General features: G+C 36.2%; 1 protein-coding gene across 2 annotated transcripts in view; it reads left to right on the top strand.

Annotated features, from left to right (window-relative positions):
• Nucleotides 1-4799: 4799 nt before the first annotated feature.
• WDR41 (WD repeat domain 41) overlaps nucleotides 4800-21715 on the top strand; it is a 45658-nt gene continuing 28742 nt past the window's right edge. For both annotated transcript variants that reach the window (XM_032626078.1, XM_032626079.1), the window contains exons 1-4: nucleotides 4800-5133; nucleotides 7552-7667; nucleotides 18469-18517; nucleotides 19758-19889. In XM_032626078.1, coding sequence (XP_032481969.1) covers nucleotides 5083-5133; nucleotides 7552-7667; nucleotides 18469-18517; nucleotides 19758-19889 — 348 coding nt within the window. In that variant the 5' untranslated portion in view covers nucleotides 4800-5082. The remainder of the gene's footprint in view (nucleotides 5134-7551; nucleotides 7668-18468; nucleotides 18518-19757; nucleotides 19890-21715) is intronic.

Consider the following 21715-nt stretch of genomic DNA (forward strand, 5'->3'; position numbering starts at 1 on the left):
TCTTGTCTTCAAATGCGTGCAGAATCTAATTTGGGAATAGTACACTGAAGGCAACCTTCTTCTGACCCTTGGGAGTGTTCCTTCATCAAGTGCACTCAAAATGAATACAGAGAATCATGGGAGATCCTAGTTCTCTAAGAACTGTCAGTTAGGTTGGGTAGCTGCACATAACTAACATACCTTAGAGTGTATGGCCTTCTCTTATTAGTGTGTAGTACATTCTGCCTTGATCTTAAAGGGCAGCAATTTTATATGATTCCTTTTTGCATCTCTAGTGAATCTGTGACCAGTAATGTTTATTGAGTTCATGCATTGGTTGGGATACTTGTGGTAGGTTCTCTATAAGAATTTACTGCTAGCACCTTTATTTGAACCTAACAATCACATACGGAAATATATATATGAACTTTTACCAGCATATGTAGTCCCTAGACCAGTGATTCTCAACCCTTGCTACTCATGAGAATAACCTGAGGAACTTTCCCCAAACCCTGATTTCTGTGTTCTAACCATAGACATTATTTTAATAAATCTGGGGTGGAAACCAGGAATATATATTTTTCAGAAGCTACCCAGTAATTCTGATATGCAACCAGAGTAGAGAACCACAGCCCTTTGAGTACCTGTGGAAATCTAGTAGTCAAAATAGAGAATATGAGCAAATATAGAAAGAAGAACAAACAAAACCAAAGTTAGTAGAAGGAAAGAAATGAAAGAGATCAGAGAAAAAATAAATGAAATGAAGACTAAAAAGGAATAGAAAATATTAATAAAACTAAAAGCTGGTCATTTGGATAAACAAAATTGATAAACCTTTAGCTAGACTTATCAAGAAAAAAAGGGAGAAGGCCCAAATCAGTAAAATCGGAAATGAAAATGGATAATGCCATGTGCAGCAACATGGATGGACCTAGAGATTATCATACTAAGTGAAGTAAGTCAGAAAAACAAATACCATATGATATCACTTACACGTGGAATCTAAAATATGACACAAATGAACTTATCTACAAAATAGAAAGAGACTTACAGATATAGAGAACAGACTTGTGGTTGCCAAGGGGAAGAGGGGTTGGGGAGGGATGGATTGGGAGCTTGGGATTAGTAGATGCAAACTATTATGTGTAGAATGGATAAACAACAAGGTTTGACTGTATAGCATAGGGAACTATATTCAATATCCTGTGATAAACCATAATGGAAAAGAATATGAAAAAGTGTGTGTGTGTATATAAAACTGAATCACTCTGGTGTACAGTAAAAATTACCACAACATTGTAAATCAACTATACCTCAATAAAATAAAAAAATGAATAAGAGGTTATAACCAACACCACAGAAATACAAAGCATCATAGGGGACTACTATGAGCACCAATTTATACAACAATAAAATGGACAATGTAGAAGAAATGGACATGTTCTTAGAAAGGTACAATCTCCCTGGACTGAACCAGGAAGAAATAGAAAATATGAACAGAACCATTACCAGTACTGAAATTGATTCAGTAAACTCCCAACAAAGAAAAGTCCAGGCCCAGATGGCTTCACAGGTGAATTCTACCAAACATTTAAAGAATAGGTTTTGAAACTATTCCAAAAAATTGCAGTGTAAGGAACACTTCCAAACTCATTCTATGAGGCCACCATCACCCTCATACCAAAACCAAAGATATCACAAAAGGAGAAAGTTACAGACTAATATCACTGATGAAAATAGACACAAAAATACTCAACCAAATGCTAGCAAACTGAATGCAACAGCACATTAAAACGATCATACACCATGATCAAGTGGTATTTATCCCAGGGATGCAAGTATTTTTCAGTATCCACAAGTCAATCAATGTGATACGCCAAATTAACAAATAGAGTAAAAGCCATATGATCATCTCAATAGATGCAGAAAAAGCTTTTGATAAAATTCAACATCCATTTATGATAAAAATTCTCCTAAACATGGGCCTAGAGGGAACATACCTCAACATAATAAAGGCCATATATGACAAGCCCACAGCTAACATCATACTCAACCGTGAAAAGCTGAAAGTATTCCCCCTAAGATCAGGAACAAGACAAGGATGCCCACTCTTGCCACTTTTAGTCAAAATAGTTTTGTAAGTCCTAGCCACAGCAATCAGAGAAGAAAAAGAAAGAAAAGGAGTCCAGATGGGAAAGGAAGAAGTAAAACTGTGCCTGTTTGCAGAGGACATGATACTATACATAGAAAATTCTAAAGATGCCATCAGAAAACTATGAGAGCTCATCAGTGAATTTGGTAAAGTTGCCTGATACAAAATTAATATACAGAAATATGTTGCATTTCTATAAACTAACAATGAACTATCAGAAAAAGAAATTAAGGAAATAATCCCATTTACCATCACATCATAAAGAATAAAATACCTAGGAATAAACCTATCTAAGGAAGCAAAAGACCTGTATTCTGAAAACTATAAGATGCTGATGAAAGAATTTGAAGACAGCACACACAGATGGAAAGATATACCGTGTTCTTGGACTGGAAGAATGAATATTATTAAAATGAGCCTACTTTCCAAGTCAATCTACAGACTGAATGCAATCCCTATCAAATTACTAATGGCATTTTTCACAGAACTGGAACAAAAAATTTAAAAATTTGTATGGGAACACAAAAGACTGCAAATAGCCAAAACAATCTTAAAAAAGAAGAATGGAGCTGGAGAAATTACCCTTCCTGACTTCAGACTATACTACAAAGCTGCAGTCATCAGAACAGTATGGTACAGACACAAAAATAGACACATAGATCAATGGAATAGAGTAGAAAGCCCAGAAATAAACCCATGCACTTTTGGTCAATTAATCTACAACAAAGGAGGCAAGAATCTACAACAAGAATCTACAACAAGAATCTACAGCAAGAATCTACAACAAAGGAGGCAAGTGGAGAAAAGACTGTCTCTTCAATAAGTGGTGCTGGGAAAACTGGACAGCTACATGTAAAAGAATGAAATTAGAACATTCTCTAACACCATGTAAAAAAATAAATTTAAAATGGATTACAAACTTAAATGTAAGACTGGATACTATAAAACTCTTAGAGGAAAACACAGGCAAAACACTCTTTGACATAAATCATAGCAATATTTTTTGGGATCTGTTTCCTAGAGTAATGGAAACAAAAGCAATAATAAACCAGACCTAATTAAACTTAAAGCCTTTGTACAGCAAAGGAAACTGTAAACAAAATGAAAATGCAACCTACGGAATGGGAGAAATATTTGCAAATGATGTGACTGAGAAGGGATTAATTTCCAAAATATAGAAACAGCTCATACAGCTCATTATCACAAAACTCAAACAACCCAATCAAAACCTAAATAGACATTTCTATAGAGAAGACATACTGATGGCCAAGAGGCACATGAAAAGATGCTCAACATTGCTAATGATTAGAGAAATGCAAATCAGAACTACAATGAGGTATTCCCTCATAGCAGTTAGAATGGCCATCATCCAAGTCTACAAATAATAAATGCTGGAGAGGATAGGGAGAAAAGGGAACCCTCCTACACTGTTGGTGAGAATGTAAATTGGTGCAGCCATTATGGATACAGTATGGAGGTTCCTTAAAAAACTAAAAATAGAGCTACCATATGATCCAGCAACCCCACTCCTGGGCATATATCCAGAGAAAACTCTTCACTTGAACACATGCACCCCAATGTTCATAGCAGCACTGTTTACAACAGCCACAACATGGAAGCAATCTAAATGTCCATGGACAGATGAGTGGATAAAGAAGATATGGTATGTATACACAATGAAATACTACTTAGCCATAAAAAAGAATGAAATAATGCCATTTCCAGCAACATGGATGGACCTAGAGATTATCATACTAAGTAAGTCAGAGAAAGACAAATATATCACTTATATGTGGAATCTAAAAAAATGATACAAACTTATTTACAAAAGAGAAATAGACTCACAGACATAGAAAACTAACAGTTACCAAAGGGGAAAGGGGGAGGGAGGGATAAATTAGGAGTTTTGGATTAACAGATATACACCATTATATATAAAATATTGAATAAACAACAAAAACCTGAGTAACTATGTTCAATATCTTGTATAAAGGAAAAAAATCTGAGAAGGAATATATATGTATAACTGAATCACTTTGCTGTACACCTGAAACATTGTAAATAAACTATACTTCAACAAAAAAAGTCAAAAAAAGAGGATGTGTAGTGCCTTCTATTCTTTAGGGAGATTATGTGAAACAGTATAGCATACAGTTAAGAGCACTAATTTTGGAGCTAGGATATTTGGTTCCAGTGTGTGTAGCCACTTTCTAGCTGTTATCCGTAGACAAACTACCCAGTCTTTCAGAGGTCAGTTTCTTTATAAAATAGGGAGTATAGGCAGTATAGGGTTACTGTTAGGATTTATGTGAAGTCTTAGCACAGTACCTGTACTACAGCACGCAATAAATACTGGCCAGATTTATTCTGGTGTACACACGTGCCACTGGGATTAGCCCGGATGAAAAAGCCTACTAAAGTTCACGTTCTCCAGGCAGCTCTTTAGGAAACCGCCGGGAGATGGAAAGGCTTCCTGGTCCCCAGGCTTGCCAAGTGAAAGATGCAAAAGCCATCTAAAAAGGGAGGGGGCTATTTATTCTTGGCAAGCACTTGCGCAACGACGGGCTCCAGTTGCTGCGTTCCGCGTGTCCACAAGGGGCCGCTCGAACTACCCAGGCTCTGTGCGCAAATCAGGCGACGCCCCGCGCGTGCTCACTCGGTGCCTCGCGGGCCTCTGAACCACCGCGGACACCCTAGCTTTCGGCTGCTGCTGCTCCCCTGGCGGCTCCCCTTAACCAAACCTCTTGCGGGTGGGTACGGCAGTTCTTTGGGGACAAAAGTCTTCCCTCTTCGTTGCGCTCTGCTTCGTACTTCGTATTTTGGGCAAATCTGAGAAGGCAGGTATTAGCGCCTCCATTGCGCTGCTACCAGAGAGGTAGGAGAAAGGCTGAGCCTGGCGCGGAGTGCGGGCTGACTGGGGCCTAGGCCCGCGAAACGCTGTCGGTGCCCGGATGTTGCGATGGCTGATCGGGGGAGGCCGAGAACCTCAGGGACTGGCCGAGGTAAACCCCGGGGTGGACCCTGCCTGCCACCGCAGAGGCTTAGCTTGCCGTAGCTGCGGCTTGTGTGAGCAGGCCTCCTGACGGGATGAGGAAGACCCGGCGGAGGCGGGGCCTGCGGGTTGCGAGGGCGGGGTCGGCGGGGTCGGATTTCGGGGGCTCTTTCCCTGAGAGGTAAATCCATGTTCCACTAGGTGTGGAAACTGAAACTGACGTAGTTCAGCAACAGGCTCAAGGACCCTTAACTGGTCTCCCCACGTAAACCAGTCTCATTTCAACAGAAAAAGTATCCGGTTTGGTAGAGACTAAGAAACGGTGACTGCAGATTTACACTTCTGGTTTGTTTGATATGGTGTCGCTTCCCAACATCAACTGATGCTTGCTCATGGAATATGAAATTAATTTGATTATTTATATAAAACCAAAAAAGATATAAGTATTTTAAAAAATAATTTGCTTAAAAGTAAAAAAAATTATGTTCTAGCTGCTATTTTGGGTTCCATAGTCACACTTTCTTCATGGGCCTGAATAACTGACCAGACTAATGAGATTTACATTTGAAATGTTGCGAATAAAATAATTTTGGAACCTGAAAAGTGTCGAGGTCTGGAATTTATTTCATATGCCACTGAAGAATAGAATTGTTTTGAATTCCCTTTTATTTTTAATAGAAAATAGTTGTTTTGATTGTTAAAAAAAAAACTTGGGTGGTTGTAAGCAACGTTATTTCTCCGTTTTAACTTCCTCATATTTTTGCAGTTGAGGCTTATTGTCTAATTTTTAAGAAGTATTTCTTATTTAAAATTAGGCTTATTTCAGATAGGCTTGAATTCTAAAGATTATGAAAGAATTGTGGGAAAGTGATTAGTCCATTTGTGATATATATGACAATTATGTATTAACCCGATTATTTGATAAGTTGTAGAATTTGATTAATTCTGCCGTGCTTGGCAAGCTTTCATTTGGGGGAAGTGGTATACAGTTTTCAGATTTCTTGCCTTTACTTTTCTCATCAGAACCACTGCTAGAAGGGAGATGGGATAAATAAAAAATTACTGCTTTGAAGGTGAATTAAAAAAAAATTCATGCGTGTTAAATTGTACATTTCTTCATGTAAAAGTACTAAAGTTTTAGAACTGCTGTGAATCTGTACATTATCAGAACCAAAGATTTTCCCCTAATTTTGCAAGAACTTTGTATCCAGGCTTCTAGTTTAAGCATTGTTTGTCTGCTGGGAGGATTTTGCCCCTTAGAGGACATTTGGCAATGTCTAGAGATATTTTTGATTGTCACGATTTGGGGGTGGGGGGAGAGGTTGGATTTCTATTGGCATCTAGTGTGTAGAAGCCAGGGATGATGTTGAGCATCCTTCAATGCACAGGAAAGCTCTCAACAAAAGAATTACCTAGTCCAAAATGTCAGTAGTGTCAAGTTTGAGAAACTGCAGTTCAGAGGTTAAGAACACAGGTTTTTATCATGAAATAGTACTGGGTTTGACTATAGAAATGGGGTTGATAAGATCTACCTTACAGAATTATTGGGTGAGTTATAAGCCATATGTACTTTACACAGTGTGTGGCATATGGACTGCCGCCCATATGTTTGCAAATAGGGATGAAGGTGTGTAGGTTTAGGACTGAGCTTAATACTCTGTAAATGTTACCAGTTATCTTTATCAATGCTATTGTCTGAAGTTGAATTTATTGAATTCATTGACTGAATTATTTCATTTCTTTCTTTATTTATTCAGTAAACATGTGTTGAGTGCCTGTAATGGGGTAGGCACTGTTTTAGTCTATATTTTACCCCTTTGACCTTCAGTTTTGTTTCTGCCAAGTTTTAATTGGCAAACACCCATCCTAAAATATTGTGTTGGTTTGGCCCATTGTTTTTTTTTTTTTTTTTTTTTTTTTTTTGTGGTACGCGGGCCTCTCACTGTTGTGGCCTCTCCTGTCGCGGAACACAGGCTCTGGATGCACAGGCTCAGCAGCCATGGCTCACGGGCCCAGCCGCTCTGCAGCATGTGGGGTCCTCCCAGACCGGGGCACGAACCCGTGTCCCCTGCATCGGCAGGCGGACTCTCAACCACTGCACCACCAGGGAAGCCCCTGGCCCATTGATTTTTTAGGTCAGGTTTATTGAGGTGTAATTTCCATGAAACAAAATACACCCTTTAAAAATTTATTTTGAGTTCAAAATTTAAAATTTATGATGTGGATTTGTGGTAAGAGAAATGTTTTATGTTAAATTGGCAGTTACTTGATATTAGGGGAAATAATATATAGTATTAGAACATAATATCTTACAGTTTTTTAAACCTTGTGTCCTTAGATGCATACCATGTGTTTTATTTGAATGTGGTCTTTTATCATAAATCATTTTATCTCTTTTTTTCTCTCTTTTTTTCCTCCCCATTACAAGCAATCTCCTTTACAGACAATAGGTGAAGAACAAACCCAGAACCCCTACACTGAACTGCTTGTACTGAAAGCTCATCATGATATTGTACGGTTTCTGGTACAGTTAGATGATTACAGGTAAGAAACTGTAGTTTTCCAATTGACTACTGTTTGGAAAGAGATTTTAGGGAATTGTATGTTAAAAACAACTTCAAAATTAATCCAGCTTTTCTAAAAATTTCAAAACTGATCATTAATAACATTTAGTAGAAATTGACCTCTGCCTCTTGATGAAATATGTGTCTGAAGTCTTTTTGCCCAAAAGTCGGGATATCATTTCTGGTGATTTTATGGTTATTTTTGTTTGTTTCAGTTTTTTTTTTTGTCTTTTTGAATATTCACAAAATATTCTCATTAGTTTAAAGGAAGTGTATGACTTTAAAATGTTGATGGGAGTTTTAACTGTATGTTAAGGTGAAGCTAAATTTGAGAACCAATATGGGAAATGTTTAAATATCAGGTACCTTCCAGGAATGTACTGTTTTTAGTGGAAGGTAAGGTAAGGATTTAATCTGAATTTTTTGTTATTTGTGAAACCCTTTAAAATGTACATTATTCTGTACTTCCTTGCTAACATGTATAATGTTGTGTTTAATATAATTGCAAATAGAGATGAAGGTGTGTAGGTCTTAGAACTGTAGATTTAGCTTATTATTGATCTGTATATCTGTTTTATTAAGACTTTGTTCAACTATACAGTTATCCTTTGTAGCCTTAATAACAATTACACAATTAATTGTGTAACTGTATAATATTTATCTTCCTCTCTAGATGAGAGTGAGGGCCATGTTTTTTTTTTATTCACCACAGTATCTTTAGTACCTGGTACAGTGCCTTACATGTAGCAGGTTATTAATAGTTGTTAAATGAATGAATGATTCCCTCAACTATTAAGTGTACATGTTGCATGCCATCCTAACTCTCTAACTCCACTTCTCTTGTCCTTATCAGTTATTCCCCTATCATCTCTTAATTTTCTCTTTTGCCTTTGATACTGTCTTCTTTTCCTTCCATTTTTGACTCAATGGGTGACTACTACTGTGATTATTTCTAATTCTCACTATCACTGCTGATGTTTTTTAACCTTGTCTTCTCTTTGCTCTTTTTATGTTTTTGGTATTTCGTTGCTTTTCCCATGTGCAGTGCAATTCTGGCACTACCTGGAGTTAGGTTGAATTTTAAAGGTTAAGGGCACAGTTGTGTACAACAGTTCCTTCATCTCAGTCACAGCTGCAATCTCCAGGGTTCCCAGGCCACCTGCACTTCTGACCAATTAACTACAAATTCCTACTACCCCCTCAGGTTTGATAATCCTCTAGAATGACTAACAGAATTCAGGAAAGCACTATACTTATGATTACAGTTTTATTATAAAGGATATGATCAGGATTAGCCAAATCTAGAGATGCATAGGGCAAGGTCTAGGAGGGTCCCAAATGTAAGGCTTCTGTGTCCTCAGGACACATCACCCTTTCAGCACATCAATGCATATCACCAGTGAGGAAGCTCACTCAAGCTCTGGGTGTCAAGAGTTTTTATTGGGGTTTCATTACATGGGAATGATTGTTTCACTTATTTGCCTCATGATTGAACTCAATTTCCAGCCCTTCTCTCCCTGCCATCCCCTCCTTGCTCCCCCAGGTTGGGAGGTCAGGATGATACCCCATGGCTCAAAGCCCCAACCCTCTAATTGCATGGTTCATATTCCCCACATGGCCAGTCCCCATCCTTAAATTGTCTAGGGGTCCACCATGAGTCATCTCATTAGCATAAACTCAGGTGAGCTCTGAGGGGCCCAGCTCTCTTTTAGAAATCAGGGACAAGTCCAGCCAAATTATTATGAAAATATGCTCCTCAACTTTTGCTTGAAAGGATTTGCCTTTTTTGGTATTACTAGCCTATTGACACAATTTTCATGTTGTGATGTGAGCCAACCAAATTATAGCATGTCAGCCATAGTATAATAATCTTCAGCCTTTTTGGTAATACTTACTGTTGCTATGTCCTAAGAGACATTTACTTATTTATTTAGTCAGTCATCTTTGAAACTAAACATTTTTGGAAAGATAGGACATTTGGACAACTAAAGTTTTCTTCTACCGTCTTTTACCGTTGTAAGATGCTACGTAAGTTAAAAAAAAAAAACCAAAATGATTTCTTAGACCATAATCCCTAATATTTGGGCTTTAAGGAGTCCTCAAATAGTTTTGTCTAAGAAAGCTAAATACAAAATATACAGTATACTTTCAGGATGTGGTCTTTAAATTTTTTTTTAATAGATTAACTGTTAAGATTCCATGTTGATTGCTATCTGTCCTTTAAAATGTCTTCTTGATTATTCTTACTACATAGTTAGAAGAATGTGCAGAAAAGGCCGTCTTGTAGAGTAATGATCATTGTACAGGTACTGATATTTGATTACCTTTTCCCAAAGTAGTGCTTGTGTGTACTGCAGTTATTCAATGATATAGTAAATGTTACGTAAACAGTAAAAAGCTGTAGGTGAGTATATCGGTAATCTGTTGTCCTTGTCAAATATCAGCCCAAATTTATTAGTTTAAAACAAACACTATTTACTTATTTCACTATTCTGTGGGATGGCATTTGGGTTAGGCTCAGCTGGGTGAGTTCTTTTGTCTCTCCTGGGATCAGCGGATCTTGGTTAGGTTCACTTATGCTTTTGTGGTCACCAGGTAGATGGGGTTGGCAGGTTTACAGTGGTCTCAGCTGGGATGACTGGCGTCTCTCTCCATGTGGTTACTCAAGTGCTAGTTCCCATAGGGATGGAGTTCAAATACCAGCAAAAGGGCAAGCCCCGGTGTAAAACTCTTTTCAAGTCTGTTTTCATCATGTTTGATGTTGTCTCATGAGCTAAAGCAAGTCAGGAGCTGGAGTGAATTCAGTAAGTTGATAAATAAACTCTACCTCTTGATGGGAGAAGCAACTAAATCCTACTGCAAGTGGTGGTGGAAATAGGGAGATTGGTGGCCATGTTTGCTGTATACAACAGTGAATCTAAATGTCTAGAATAGATTTTTTAAAAAAGCCTACTTTTTGGCTTTTGCTGTCAAGTGAACATATTACTACCTGAACCACATTTAATTCTTTGTACTCAAGTCATGACTTTGTCAAAGGTTACATACAATTAGGTATGAAGTTTTTTACTCAGTTGCAGACCTGAAGAACTTTCAATTGGTTTTGTTTTAAAAGATTTAATTCTGTAGTGTACTAGAAAAACAAAACAAAACTGAAAGAGTCATTATTGGTAAGAAATACATTTAAAAATATACAAATGATGTAACTATTATAAATAGTAGAGCTCAGTGTTTTCACTCTTGATTTAATAGTTTAGATAATTCAGATATCTTTTTACTGTTACATATGTATATTATATATGCATTGTCAAATTATAGAAATATCTTTCTAGTTTTTAAATAAATATTGTTATACTTTTTATGTTTTTATTTAGTTTTTATAGACATCACATTCTGGGTTTTTGGTCAGCTGTTGTAATCCAGGTTTCACGCTTCAGGTCTTTAGATAATATCATTTTATTGAGAATTTTGCAGAAGGATTTTCTTGTTTTCTCAGTGGCTCAGCTAAAATCAGTGAGTGGAAAATTTTCTCAGGTTGGTTTTTGAAGATACCAAATAAATCCTGTATAATCTTAACAGACAGCAGCCTTTTCTTATCTTCTTTAGTATTTTTTGAACATAAAGTGAGGGTCATATTGATTGGGAGATCACTAAAGAAGGCTAAGCCTCAGCAAGAGTCATCCAAAAAGTGGACTGTGCTAAAATTGCATGTAATACTTTAGCATTTGACACATTAAACTAAACTGAGTTCATAACACATTTTAAGAATAGTTTTCTCTGTTGCTCATTTGACCATCCCTTGCTCCTCCAGGAAACAGACAAGGTTATGTAGGATGGTGATCATGACTGGAAAAGAATCAGATGACCCATGAAATGCCAGACTGAAGAAAAAAATGTACCTTAGGTTGACTGGTGAAGCTGTACATTCACAAGAATCTAGACAAACTCAGTACAGTTTGATAATTCACTAACAGCAAACAGTATGTTACATCTTTAAGACAATGTTCTAAAGCTAAGAATATCTTTTTCACTAACACTTAGAGAATAGAAATCAGTAATCAAGATCATTTAGATCCTCCTAATACCTGGTTTCCCTGGGAAGTAGACAGTAAAATGGAATTAAGCATGCAAAAGGTTTATTAGAGAGAAATACCATTGAAGGGAAAAGGGAAGAAGCAGGATTGGACAAGGGGAGCTGTCTCAAACTGTGATGCAGATTTGACAAAGTCTCTGTAAGCCCAATGTGGAGCTCTGGAGGAAAGAATGCTCTTTAGATGAGTCCTGCATTAGGGGAATAACTAGGAGTGTTTAGCCTGCAATGCTTAGACATTGGCTGAGGGCCATCCAAGAACGTGCCCTGGCTTCCACCAACTTGCTTATATCCCAGGGGCTGGGGGCCAACTGAGATAGTTTGACTTCAACTTGAAAGCTGAAATGGACCCTGAAGTCAACAGCTGGAGGCAGATAACCATATTCCTCATAGCTGGGCAGCAAGTCCTCTCTTGAAGGGGTATCTGCAAGTCAAGATCTATATTGCCTTTCTGTACAAACTCTATCTTGAGATCAGTAATGTTGGATGAGAGGACATTTTCTTTATAGAAGAATTCAAGTTAGGAAGAATCATGGAATTGGAATATTATAATTTCGCAACCTCTAATAACAAATTTAGGCAATGGTTATTGATAGCTGTTAACATCACACACACACAAAAAGATTGCTGGAAATTGTATTTCCTGTGGGGTACATAAACTGCTTATGAAGTGGTCTTACCAAAAAGTCAAATTCAAATATGATTAAGTCTTTAGATCTCTCAATTTACTAGAAACACAGGGGACAGAGGTGCATATCAAATGACAACACAAGAAGGTAGCTAGCAAAATCCAGACTGTGAGAACTCTGTAAGACAAATGTTTAATTGCAAGGAAAAACATACATGAAGAAAAAATCAATAGAATAAGAGAGACTTTCAGTTGCAGTGTATGAACCTTATTTAGATCCTGCTTCTAATACACTTAAAAAACATTGTGAGACAGGGAAATTTGATTACACTGTGGTGACATTAAGAAATTAAATGTTAACTTTAGTTGGGATGTAAATATATATTGAAATATTTATTGATGAAATGAAATACAGTGACTGGGATTTGCTTCAGAATAATCTGCAAAGGGGGGATTGGCTGTGGTACAGATGAAACAGTATTGGTCATGAGTTGATAATTATTGAAGACATGTTACCTGGAGATTTTTTTATACTGTTTTCACTTTTATATATACTTAAATTCTTCATAATGAAAAGTTTAAAAATGATACATATTTGATATAGAGGAAAAACCCACAAATTTAAAAGGTATTTTTGTTTCAGTATAAAATAAAATTTTTTCTTAGATATTATTAGATGCAGGAATCACACAGATGGACATGAACCCATCAGCTTAATAAAGTAATAACTAGCAAAAAGCTGGATTAAAGGATATAGCTTTGATGTATTATTAGATGCAGGAATCACACAGATGGACATGAACCCATCAGCTTAATAAAGTAATAACTAGCAAAAAGCTGGACTAAAGGTTGTAGCTTTGATATACAACCACAGTGGGTTTCCTGATTTTCACCCTGAGTTACGTAGACTTCACTGAATCACGGGTACTGCTGGACATCTGCAAACCTCCCACTCGGATGTAAGTTTACCTCAAAAATAAGAGCAGACCAGAATGTTGCCTCTTTATGAACAGACAAATCTCAGAGAAAACCCAGAAGGGTCTGAACTGAGCATACTCAATTCATTCTCTTAAACTCATTTATTACATCAGTGGGACAGAGAGAGGCCAAGGAACTTCCTCTAGTAGAAGTTTTTCAACTTTACTACATTGTAAAAACTGTATACTGTTTTAGTTGCATCATGATTAGAAAGTACTTGTCGATTTGGTGGGAAGTTAGTTAACCACAGGGACTTCTGTATTGCCATAATAATACTCTATTATTTTTCCAGTGCTTTATGGTTATGTAAATATTGAATACAGGAAAGTTTATTTATTTTCAGGCTTATGGATTATCTTTTTTATGTTAAGGTTATGTTTGAATCTGTAGCACCTTTGACTTAATTGAAATAAATTCTTTTGAATAAGGACTATTAAATAAGCATGTAGGTAATAGACATAGGAATTACATGTAGAAATATTTTATTTTATACAAATCTTTGTGAACCTTTGCTGTACTTTAAGCCCACAATTGGCAAGAATGAGAGTGCTTTCTCTGAGCTGTCCAAAGGAAGGTGTTTAAAGGAAATGATTTCTATAAATTGAAATGAGTATAACGGAGAATTCTCAATGGATTCATAATTTGGACCCTGTCGCATTGCATAGTAATGTAGACTGTGAGCTTTTCAAGGGCAAGAACTATCTCATTGATCTTTACCCTCAGGATCAAGCATATAGATATATAAAGTTAATGCTTAATATATAGTTAATGCTTAATATTTCTTGAATGAGTGGATCATTGACTCTCACAATTAATTGTCATAATGAGAGGAAGAGAGGATGGAACATTCTAGAAGCTCTGCTATAGGTCTTCATTAAATCACACTTCATGTTTTTAAACTTTTTTCATGCGTATAGTTTTTGCTTAGTCATTTAATTAAATGTAACTAAATTAAATGTACAGTCTCAATCAGTATTTTTAAAGAGTTGGTTTCAAGTTGAGAAAACTTGAAGGTTATGCATAAGAGTGGGATAGGAGGGGCTTCCCTGGTGGCGCAGTGATTAAGAATCCACCTGCCAATGCAGGGGACATGGGTTCGAGCCCTGGTCTGGGAAGATCCCACATGCCGTGGAGCAAGTAAGCCCGTGCGCCACAACTACTGAGCCTGCACTCTAGAGCCCGCAAGCCACAACTACTGAGCCTGCATGCTGCAACTGCTGAAGCCCACATGCCCAGAGCCCGTGCTGCGCAACAAGAGAAGCCACCGCAATGAGAAGCCCATGCACCGTAACGAAGAGTGGCCCCCGCTCACCGCAACTAGAGAAAGCCTGTGCACAGCAACAGAGACCCAACACAGCCAAAAATAAATAAAATAAAATAAATTTATATAAAAAAAGAATGAGACAGGAAAATGAAAAAATAAAAGGAATTTATTTTTGTATGTGGTGAGATTCTGGTCTTTACATATTTTGAATTTCTAGTTTTGTTTTGACAGTATGTTGGTGTATTAGTCATGATTAAAGGGGAAAGTGAGGTTACATTAATACTATTAATCTATTTTACAGAGCCCTTTTTTTTTTTTTTTGCAGTACGCGGGCCTCCCACTGCTGTGGCCTCTCCCGTTGCGGAGCACAGGCTCCGGACGCGCAGGCTCAGTGGCCATGGCTCACGGGCCTAGCCGCTCCGCCGCATGTGGGATCTTCCCGGACCGGGGCACAAACCCGTGTCCCGTGCATCGGCAGGTGGACTCTCAGCCACTGCGCCAGCAGGGAAGCCCTACAGAGCCCTTTTAACACTTAAGTGTTTGCTTATTCATTTATTTACTGAAAAAGCATTTCTTTAGTCCTTTAAACCTGCTAGACACAATCAGAAATTTGTTGGACTAGAAAGTGCCATATTAGAAAGATCAATAAATACGACAATTACTAAAGTTCATTGATTATAAAAAGCATATTTTCCTATTGTAACATCTTTAAAATTTGGATACATCATATAATTGATGGTGTCTTTCATTAATAATTGACATCATTTTTTCCTTAATAGTACATAAAATAATAGTATGTCTTATATTTGATGAAATATAGTACATTTCTAAACAATCACTAAGTTTTAAGATCTTGAAGCAAGAACAACATGTAATTGATCTTGGCAGTTCCCTGACACATGACATGAAATCTCACTACATTTTGTGTTAATCAGTAAAGAAGGATTTCTCTTAAAATCTTATCTTTAGATTTGAATCTTTGGATTCTATTAATTTAGAGTGTTTAAAAGTTTTTTTTGTATATTATTATATGACAGTATAGCCACTATTCTTCCTTCCATTGACTAGATTAAACCTTATTGATAATCTTAATTCCTTCTTTTTTATGGTTCATTACTTCTTTTAATCAATTACAGTATATCTTACTGTTAGGGATTCTTCAGTTGAATTTTCATTTCTGAAAATTTGGAGATGGTTGGAGTGTGTGCTTGACTGATGAGGATAAACTGATTAAGATAAACTGATATAGTGCTGCTAGTTTTCAGTTATTCATCCTAGGAGAATGGATAATTTGCAAATGATCTCCCACCCTTTTATTAGTTAGTTTATGATTGGTACTAATATGTAGCAAAGTCATACTGGTTTACATTTTAAAGCTTCATGTTTCCTCTTTAGAGCAGGTAATAAGAAATACTGGAATGGCAAAAAAAAAAAAAAACCCAAACAATAGAATATATGAGAATTGAAAAGCTTGAATAATACACACACTGGGTAATTGACCTCTGAACAATTAAAAACAAAAAGGGCTGTGATTTCATGCATTACTATTGAGCGTTGTTTAGATTTAACTTCTGTTCACCACTGATTGAATTAAAGTTTGAGGTGAAATGCTCTGTATCTCATTTCTAAACTCTCAACCGTTCAGTCATCTCTCATTGTGAAGTCATGAGATTCAGACATGATAAAACAATAATGAGAAGTTAACAATCAGGGTTAGAAAAAAGTATGTATTTTAAACCTGCACTCTTCTAAAAGGGAGAAAAGCAATTATAAGAGTTTCAAGAATCAATAGAAATTGATGTTTTATACCAAAGAAATCTTAAGACCTTGAGTTCTGCCCTGCCCACCATCATGATACAAATAAAAAGAAATCAATAGGCCTAGAAACATAAGCTATTAAAGATTTACATCCAGTGACTATTTTTGATACTCAAGGCATTGTTGAGTGTTTTGATTCAGAAAATCTATGTAATTAAGCGTAAGAAATTACATTTTAAAATATAAAATGATTGTTTTCTTTTTAGTCTCTATATCTTTTATATTTCATTTTGAAAATAAAATAAATGTTAGGTATGGATTTTAAAATAATTCTTTATATGATTTCTGTCTAGTTAACTAAGACATTTTAAAGGTCCTTTCTGTTAAAAAGATACGTAGCTCTTTATTAAAAAGTTACTAACGGACTTTGTCAGACTGTATTAGGCCAGTTTCCCATCTCCTGGATAATCTCTTAGCTCATGCAGTAGAAAATGTAAGCAAAGGATTTTGAAACAAGTGCTGGGTATGGGAATTGTCAGAGCCAGTGAAGACAATAGCTATGTGTGAGGCTTTGAAACTGAGCATGAGAAATTTGAACTTGAAGCTCAGTTTGGAGTGTTAAGGAAAGTGTTACATGACTGAAGTAGTGAGATTATATGGATATCTATAGGGTAAAATTCAATAGAACACATACTCTAAGGAACAAAGTAATTCTTGTATCCTAATGTATCACTTCTCTGCTTTTCTCCTAATGACACACATAAGGCTTAACAATGATTACTTTAATGAAGCTGTTCAAGGCATGCCCAGATTTTTGTGAAAACACACTAACAGTCTTGCAAGGAAGTAACACGTTTTCTAAATGCCATAGCTGCTAACAGAGTACCATTTATTAGTGGTTGTTAACCATAACTGCATGCAGTTCATAGCTGGCTCTCTACAATACCACTTCTTTCTCTCCTATTCAGAAAAGCAAACCTTGAATTCAAGTGAATGAAAGTGATATTATGGGAACAACTGAATTGATTTTGATTCCTTAAAGAATGATTTACAGCTCTGCAGTGACCTAAATGGGAAGGGAATGTAAAGAAGAGTGGGTATATGTTTAACTGATTCACTTTGCTGTACTGCAGAAACTAATAAACATTGTAAAGCAACTATATACTCCAATGAAAAAAAAATCATTTACAAACTTGTGTACTACATTATTAATAACAAATTACTTGACATGCTTCCAATGTGATTGCTGTACACCACTGTGTTGGGACACTGCTTGAGAGTAGTGTTTGATTTTATTATAATGCAGGCACTATGGATGAATAATCCTGTACAAGTGATTTTTCTTGATAGTGTTTGTGTCATGGTTATCTTCTACTCTACAAAATATAGATGATTGTTCCTTGACATGTAGTGAATGGGTGGTAAAGAGGAGAAAGAAGCTATAATTTAGTTCATCACAGCTCTTTTTTCTTGCCATGAAGCAAACTTACCTTTACCTCTTTTCAAGAATTTTCGCTGAAAAAAACAAAACAAAACAAAAACCAAACCTTCCAAACCAAAGAACACAGTACTTATGTGGAAAGACCACAGAGCTGAGGGGAGCAAAGGAGAGAAACTGGCTTTAAATAGTAGAGTTAAAATATCTAAATATCTTTACCTAGAAAGTAAGGAATCTAAGGACATGATTCCTTTGTTCCACTCCTAGAATATCATTTCCTGTCACTGTAGCTTTTCCTCAGCTTGGTTTCATGTCACTTAAGTCAGGGTTTAATCATGATTTTAAAGCAAGGAAGGACTTTAAAGATCATTGATCTCCCTTATTCTTAGTCTAGCAGTTTATTCATTTTAACTTTCTGAATGGTCTTACTTATCTTTGGATTCTCAGTACCTGGCACAAAACTTAGAAGGTATTCTGTAAATATTTGTTAAATTAGCTTAAAGAACTTAATCTGTATTGATATTAGTAAGTCAAAATACCATTATTAAGGTCTGATGGTATCTTTGTAATCTTAGCACTTAAATGTCATCAGTGATTTTTTTTTTCTTGACCTTTTTTCTCTAACCAGATTTGCATCTGCTGGTGATGATGGAATTGTAGTTGTGTGGAATGCCCAGGTGTGTATTGTTGCTATGTGGATTGTGTAATAAAGACATGACTGTATAGTTGAGTATGCATTCATAAACATTATCTGGAGATACACCTGCATATCAGTAGGTTGAGACTAGTTAATACTCGAAAGGGCTGCTTAGGATGAATGCATTTAAAATGAGGACCAGTGTTCCATAATAGAGTTTTTTTATTTAATATTTTTTCCTGATAAACAAATGCTAGGTTATGAAAATAAAAGTTTTAATCTTAATTAAACAAAATTTAAGTTATCAGCAACTATACACTGATTCTGAAAATGAATCAGATGTTGACTTTTGTGGAAGACAGTTTTTCTGTCAGAATCGGTTGATAGCATAATATAGCATTCTTATGATGTTTGACTATAATAGTAATATAATAAAAGGTTTATTTTTTCAAAAATATTTAAGGCTTTACCAAATTTCTCTAGGACTTCTCTTCTTATCCTTGGATTCTCAAATTATTCTCTTTTGAAGCATTTATCTTCTTGCCCTTGTTTGGATTGTTATCTGGTCTGACTCAGTCAAGATCCTCATTTTTCAGTGGCTTTGCCTGTGATTAAAGCAGTTTTTTTAACATTATGTTCATCACGTGCATCATGAAATCCTGCAACCTTGGAGGGATTTGCAATTTATCGTATATTTACATTGCATTTTTGTATGTTTACTACTTGGGAAATCAGTGAGAAACTGATAGATGAAGACATTGGATGGATGGGAATAGCTGTTGATGTTAGAGAGAAGTAGAGTCCATGCTGACTTTACGAGTGGTTGATACATTACTGGATATATATATCCAGTTGTTTTTACTGTTATGCTGACTTTTATTTTCTTCCACAGCGTTATAACTGTGAAGACTTAGATAACAGATGCTTGCATAATGAAGACTCCTTATTTTTTTCCTGCTGATTAAGTTACTGATATTTTTATGCTTAATTTACAGTTATAATCTTAAAACCATATGGAAAGAATACTCCTTTAAACTTTCTATAACAATCTGCTAAAAATTAGTATTTTCTATTAGAAAATAATTAAAATTAGTTATAGCTACTCTCTTAGCACCTAATGTTTAGATACTATTTGATTGTTTAAAGTTAAATTATAAAATCTAAGTAATTTCAGATGGAATGTATATATTTTCTACCTGGTGATTTTTCTTAATGTTGTCATTTAAGATTATTTAAGTTATGAAACATGAAGTACTATTAACATTTTATTGATATTTCAGACAGGAGAAAAACTTTTGGAACTCAATGGACACACTCAAAAGATAACAGCTATTATTACATTTCCTTCTTTGGAAGCTTGTGAAGAAAAAAATCAACTGATCTTGACAGCCTCTGCTGACAGAACAGTTATTATATCCTTATAGAACCAAGTGACATAGCTATGGTGATCCAAGGGACCAGTACATATGTTATTAGTCTTTATCCTCTTGGGGTCTGTCTGTACATTCTGTTTTAGCAAAAATGATTTTGTTCTAGCCTTCATAAGACACTTAAAAGTATTAGGAGTCTGAAAAGTATTAGGCGTCTGAAAAGTATTAGACTGGAAATTGCAAGTTAAGGCTTATTGTTGTTGGAAACTTCATAACTAAAGCTGTTTTTCTCAGAGTTACTATTATATCAAATTATATAAAACAGGAAATGGGAGAATGTGGGCTTAAAAATATTTATCATCTCAGATTGCTTTTCAATTTAGAGAAACAAAGATGAGTTGAACTGGAGAATAATTCACATTTTTTTTTCTGTTCATTGTACAGCAAAAGAAACTTAATGGCCCCAACCCATAAGAACTTTTTGAGGATATGAGTCTGGCAGAAAAGCGAATTACCATCTGCTCAGCGTTTAATATATGTAGTATTTTATTTTATTATTTTTGGCTGAGTTGGGTCTTCGTTGCCGCATGCAGGCTTTCTCTAGTTGTGGTGAGCAGGGGCTACTCTTTGTTGTGGTGCATGGGCTTCTCATTGCGGTGGCTTCTCTTGCTGTGGAGGACGGGCTGTAGGTGCATGGGGTTCAGTAGTTGCAGCACACAGGCTCAGTAGTTGTGGCACACAGGCTTAGCTGCTCTGTGGCATGTGAGATTTTCCCAGACCAGGGATTAAACCCATGTCCCCTACATTGGCAGGCAGATCCTTTGTTTTTAATATTTATGTTTCCTTTGCCTTTTTTTAAAAAAATTATTTAATTTATTTTTGGTTGCATTGGGTCTTTGTTGCTGCGCGCGGGCTTTCTCTAGTTGCGGCGAGCGGGGGCTACTCTTTGTTGCGGTGCGCAGACTTCTCATTGCTGTGGCTTCTCTTGTTGCGGAGCATGGGCTCTAGGTGCGTGGGCTTCAGCAGTTGTGGCTCGTGGGCTCTAGAGCGCAGGCTCAGTAGTTGTGGCACACGGGCTTAGTTGCTCCACGGCATGTGGGATCTTCCCGGACCGGGGCACGAACCTGTGTCCCCTGCATTGGCAGGCGGATTCTTAACCACTGCACCACCAGGAAACCCCATATTTAGTATTTTCAAACAATTAAAAAATGTAAATGATCTTTCCTCCCCATGCTTTCAGTTGAAAATTTAAGATGTAGTAGCCATAGTCAGGTGTTATAAATTGCTTATATGTGCCGGCATTGTTCTATTTTACATTTATTAACTCATTTAATCCTTATAATAAGTATTTCTATTATTTTCATTTATAAATAAGAAAAGAAAGGCACAGAGAGGTTAAGTAACTTGCCCAAGGTCATGCAGCCAGTATAGGGCAGAAGGCAACAGACTGACTGCAGTCAGAGCTCTGAATCACTATGTAATACTGCTTTCATAAAATATTTTTCTTAAATAAATAAATTTTTCTTAAATAAATTTAGCCCTTTTATATTTGTGGAATTGGGTCTGTGAAAGCCATAGCTAAATGCTATGGATAGCTAATCTTTCATTACTTTTTTTTTTTTAAGGTATCATAGATTAGCTTTAAAAAGTCTATGCTTATCTGAGAATTCTATTTAAATAGCTTCAAGCATTACTGAAGTAAGTTTTGGAGTAAGTCCAAAGGTATAGGTGTTTCTTAGGCTTCTGTAGAACCAAGACATAGTTTATGACACACTTTAAATGAGCTCATCAGCTGAAGTGATTTCTAGACAGATTGCCAATAGGTGAAAGAATTTGAAGAAAAGGTTTAAGTGGAGATAAATGATATT

Source organism: Phocoena sinus, chromosome 3, assembly GCF_008692025.1.
Source record: "Phocoena sinus isolate mPhoSin1 chromosome 3, mPhoSin1.pri, whole genome shotgun sequence".
Lineage (NCBI taxonomy): Eukaryota > Metazoa > Chordata > Mammalia > Artiodactyla > Phocoenidae > Phocoena > Phocoena sinus.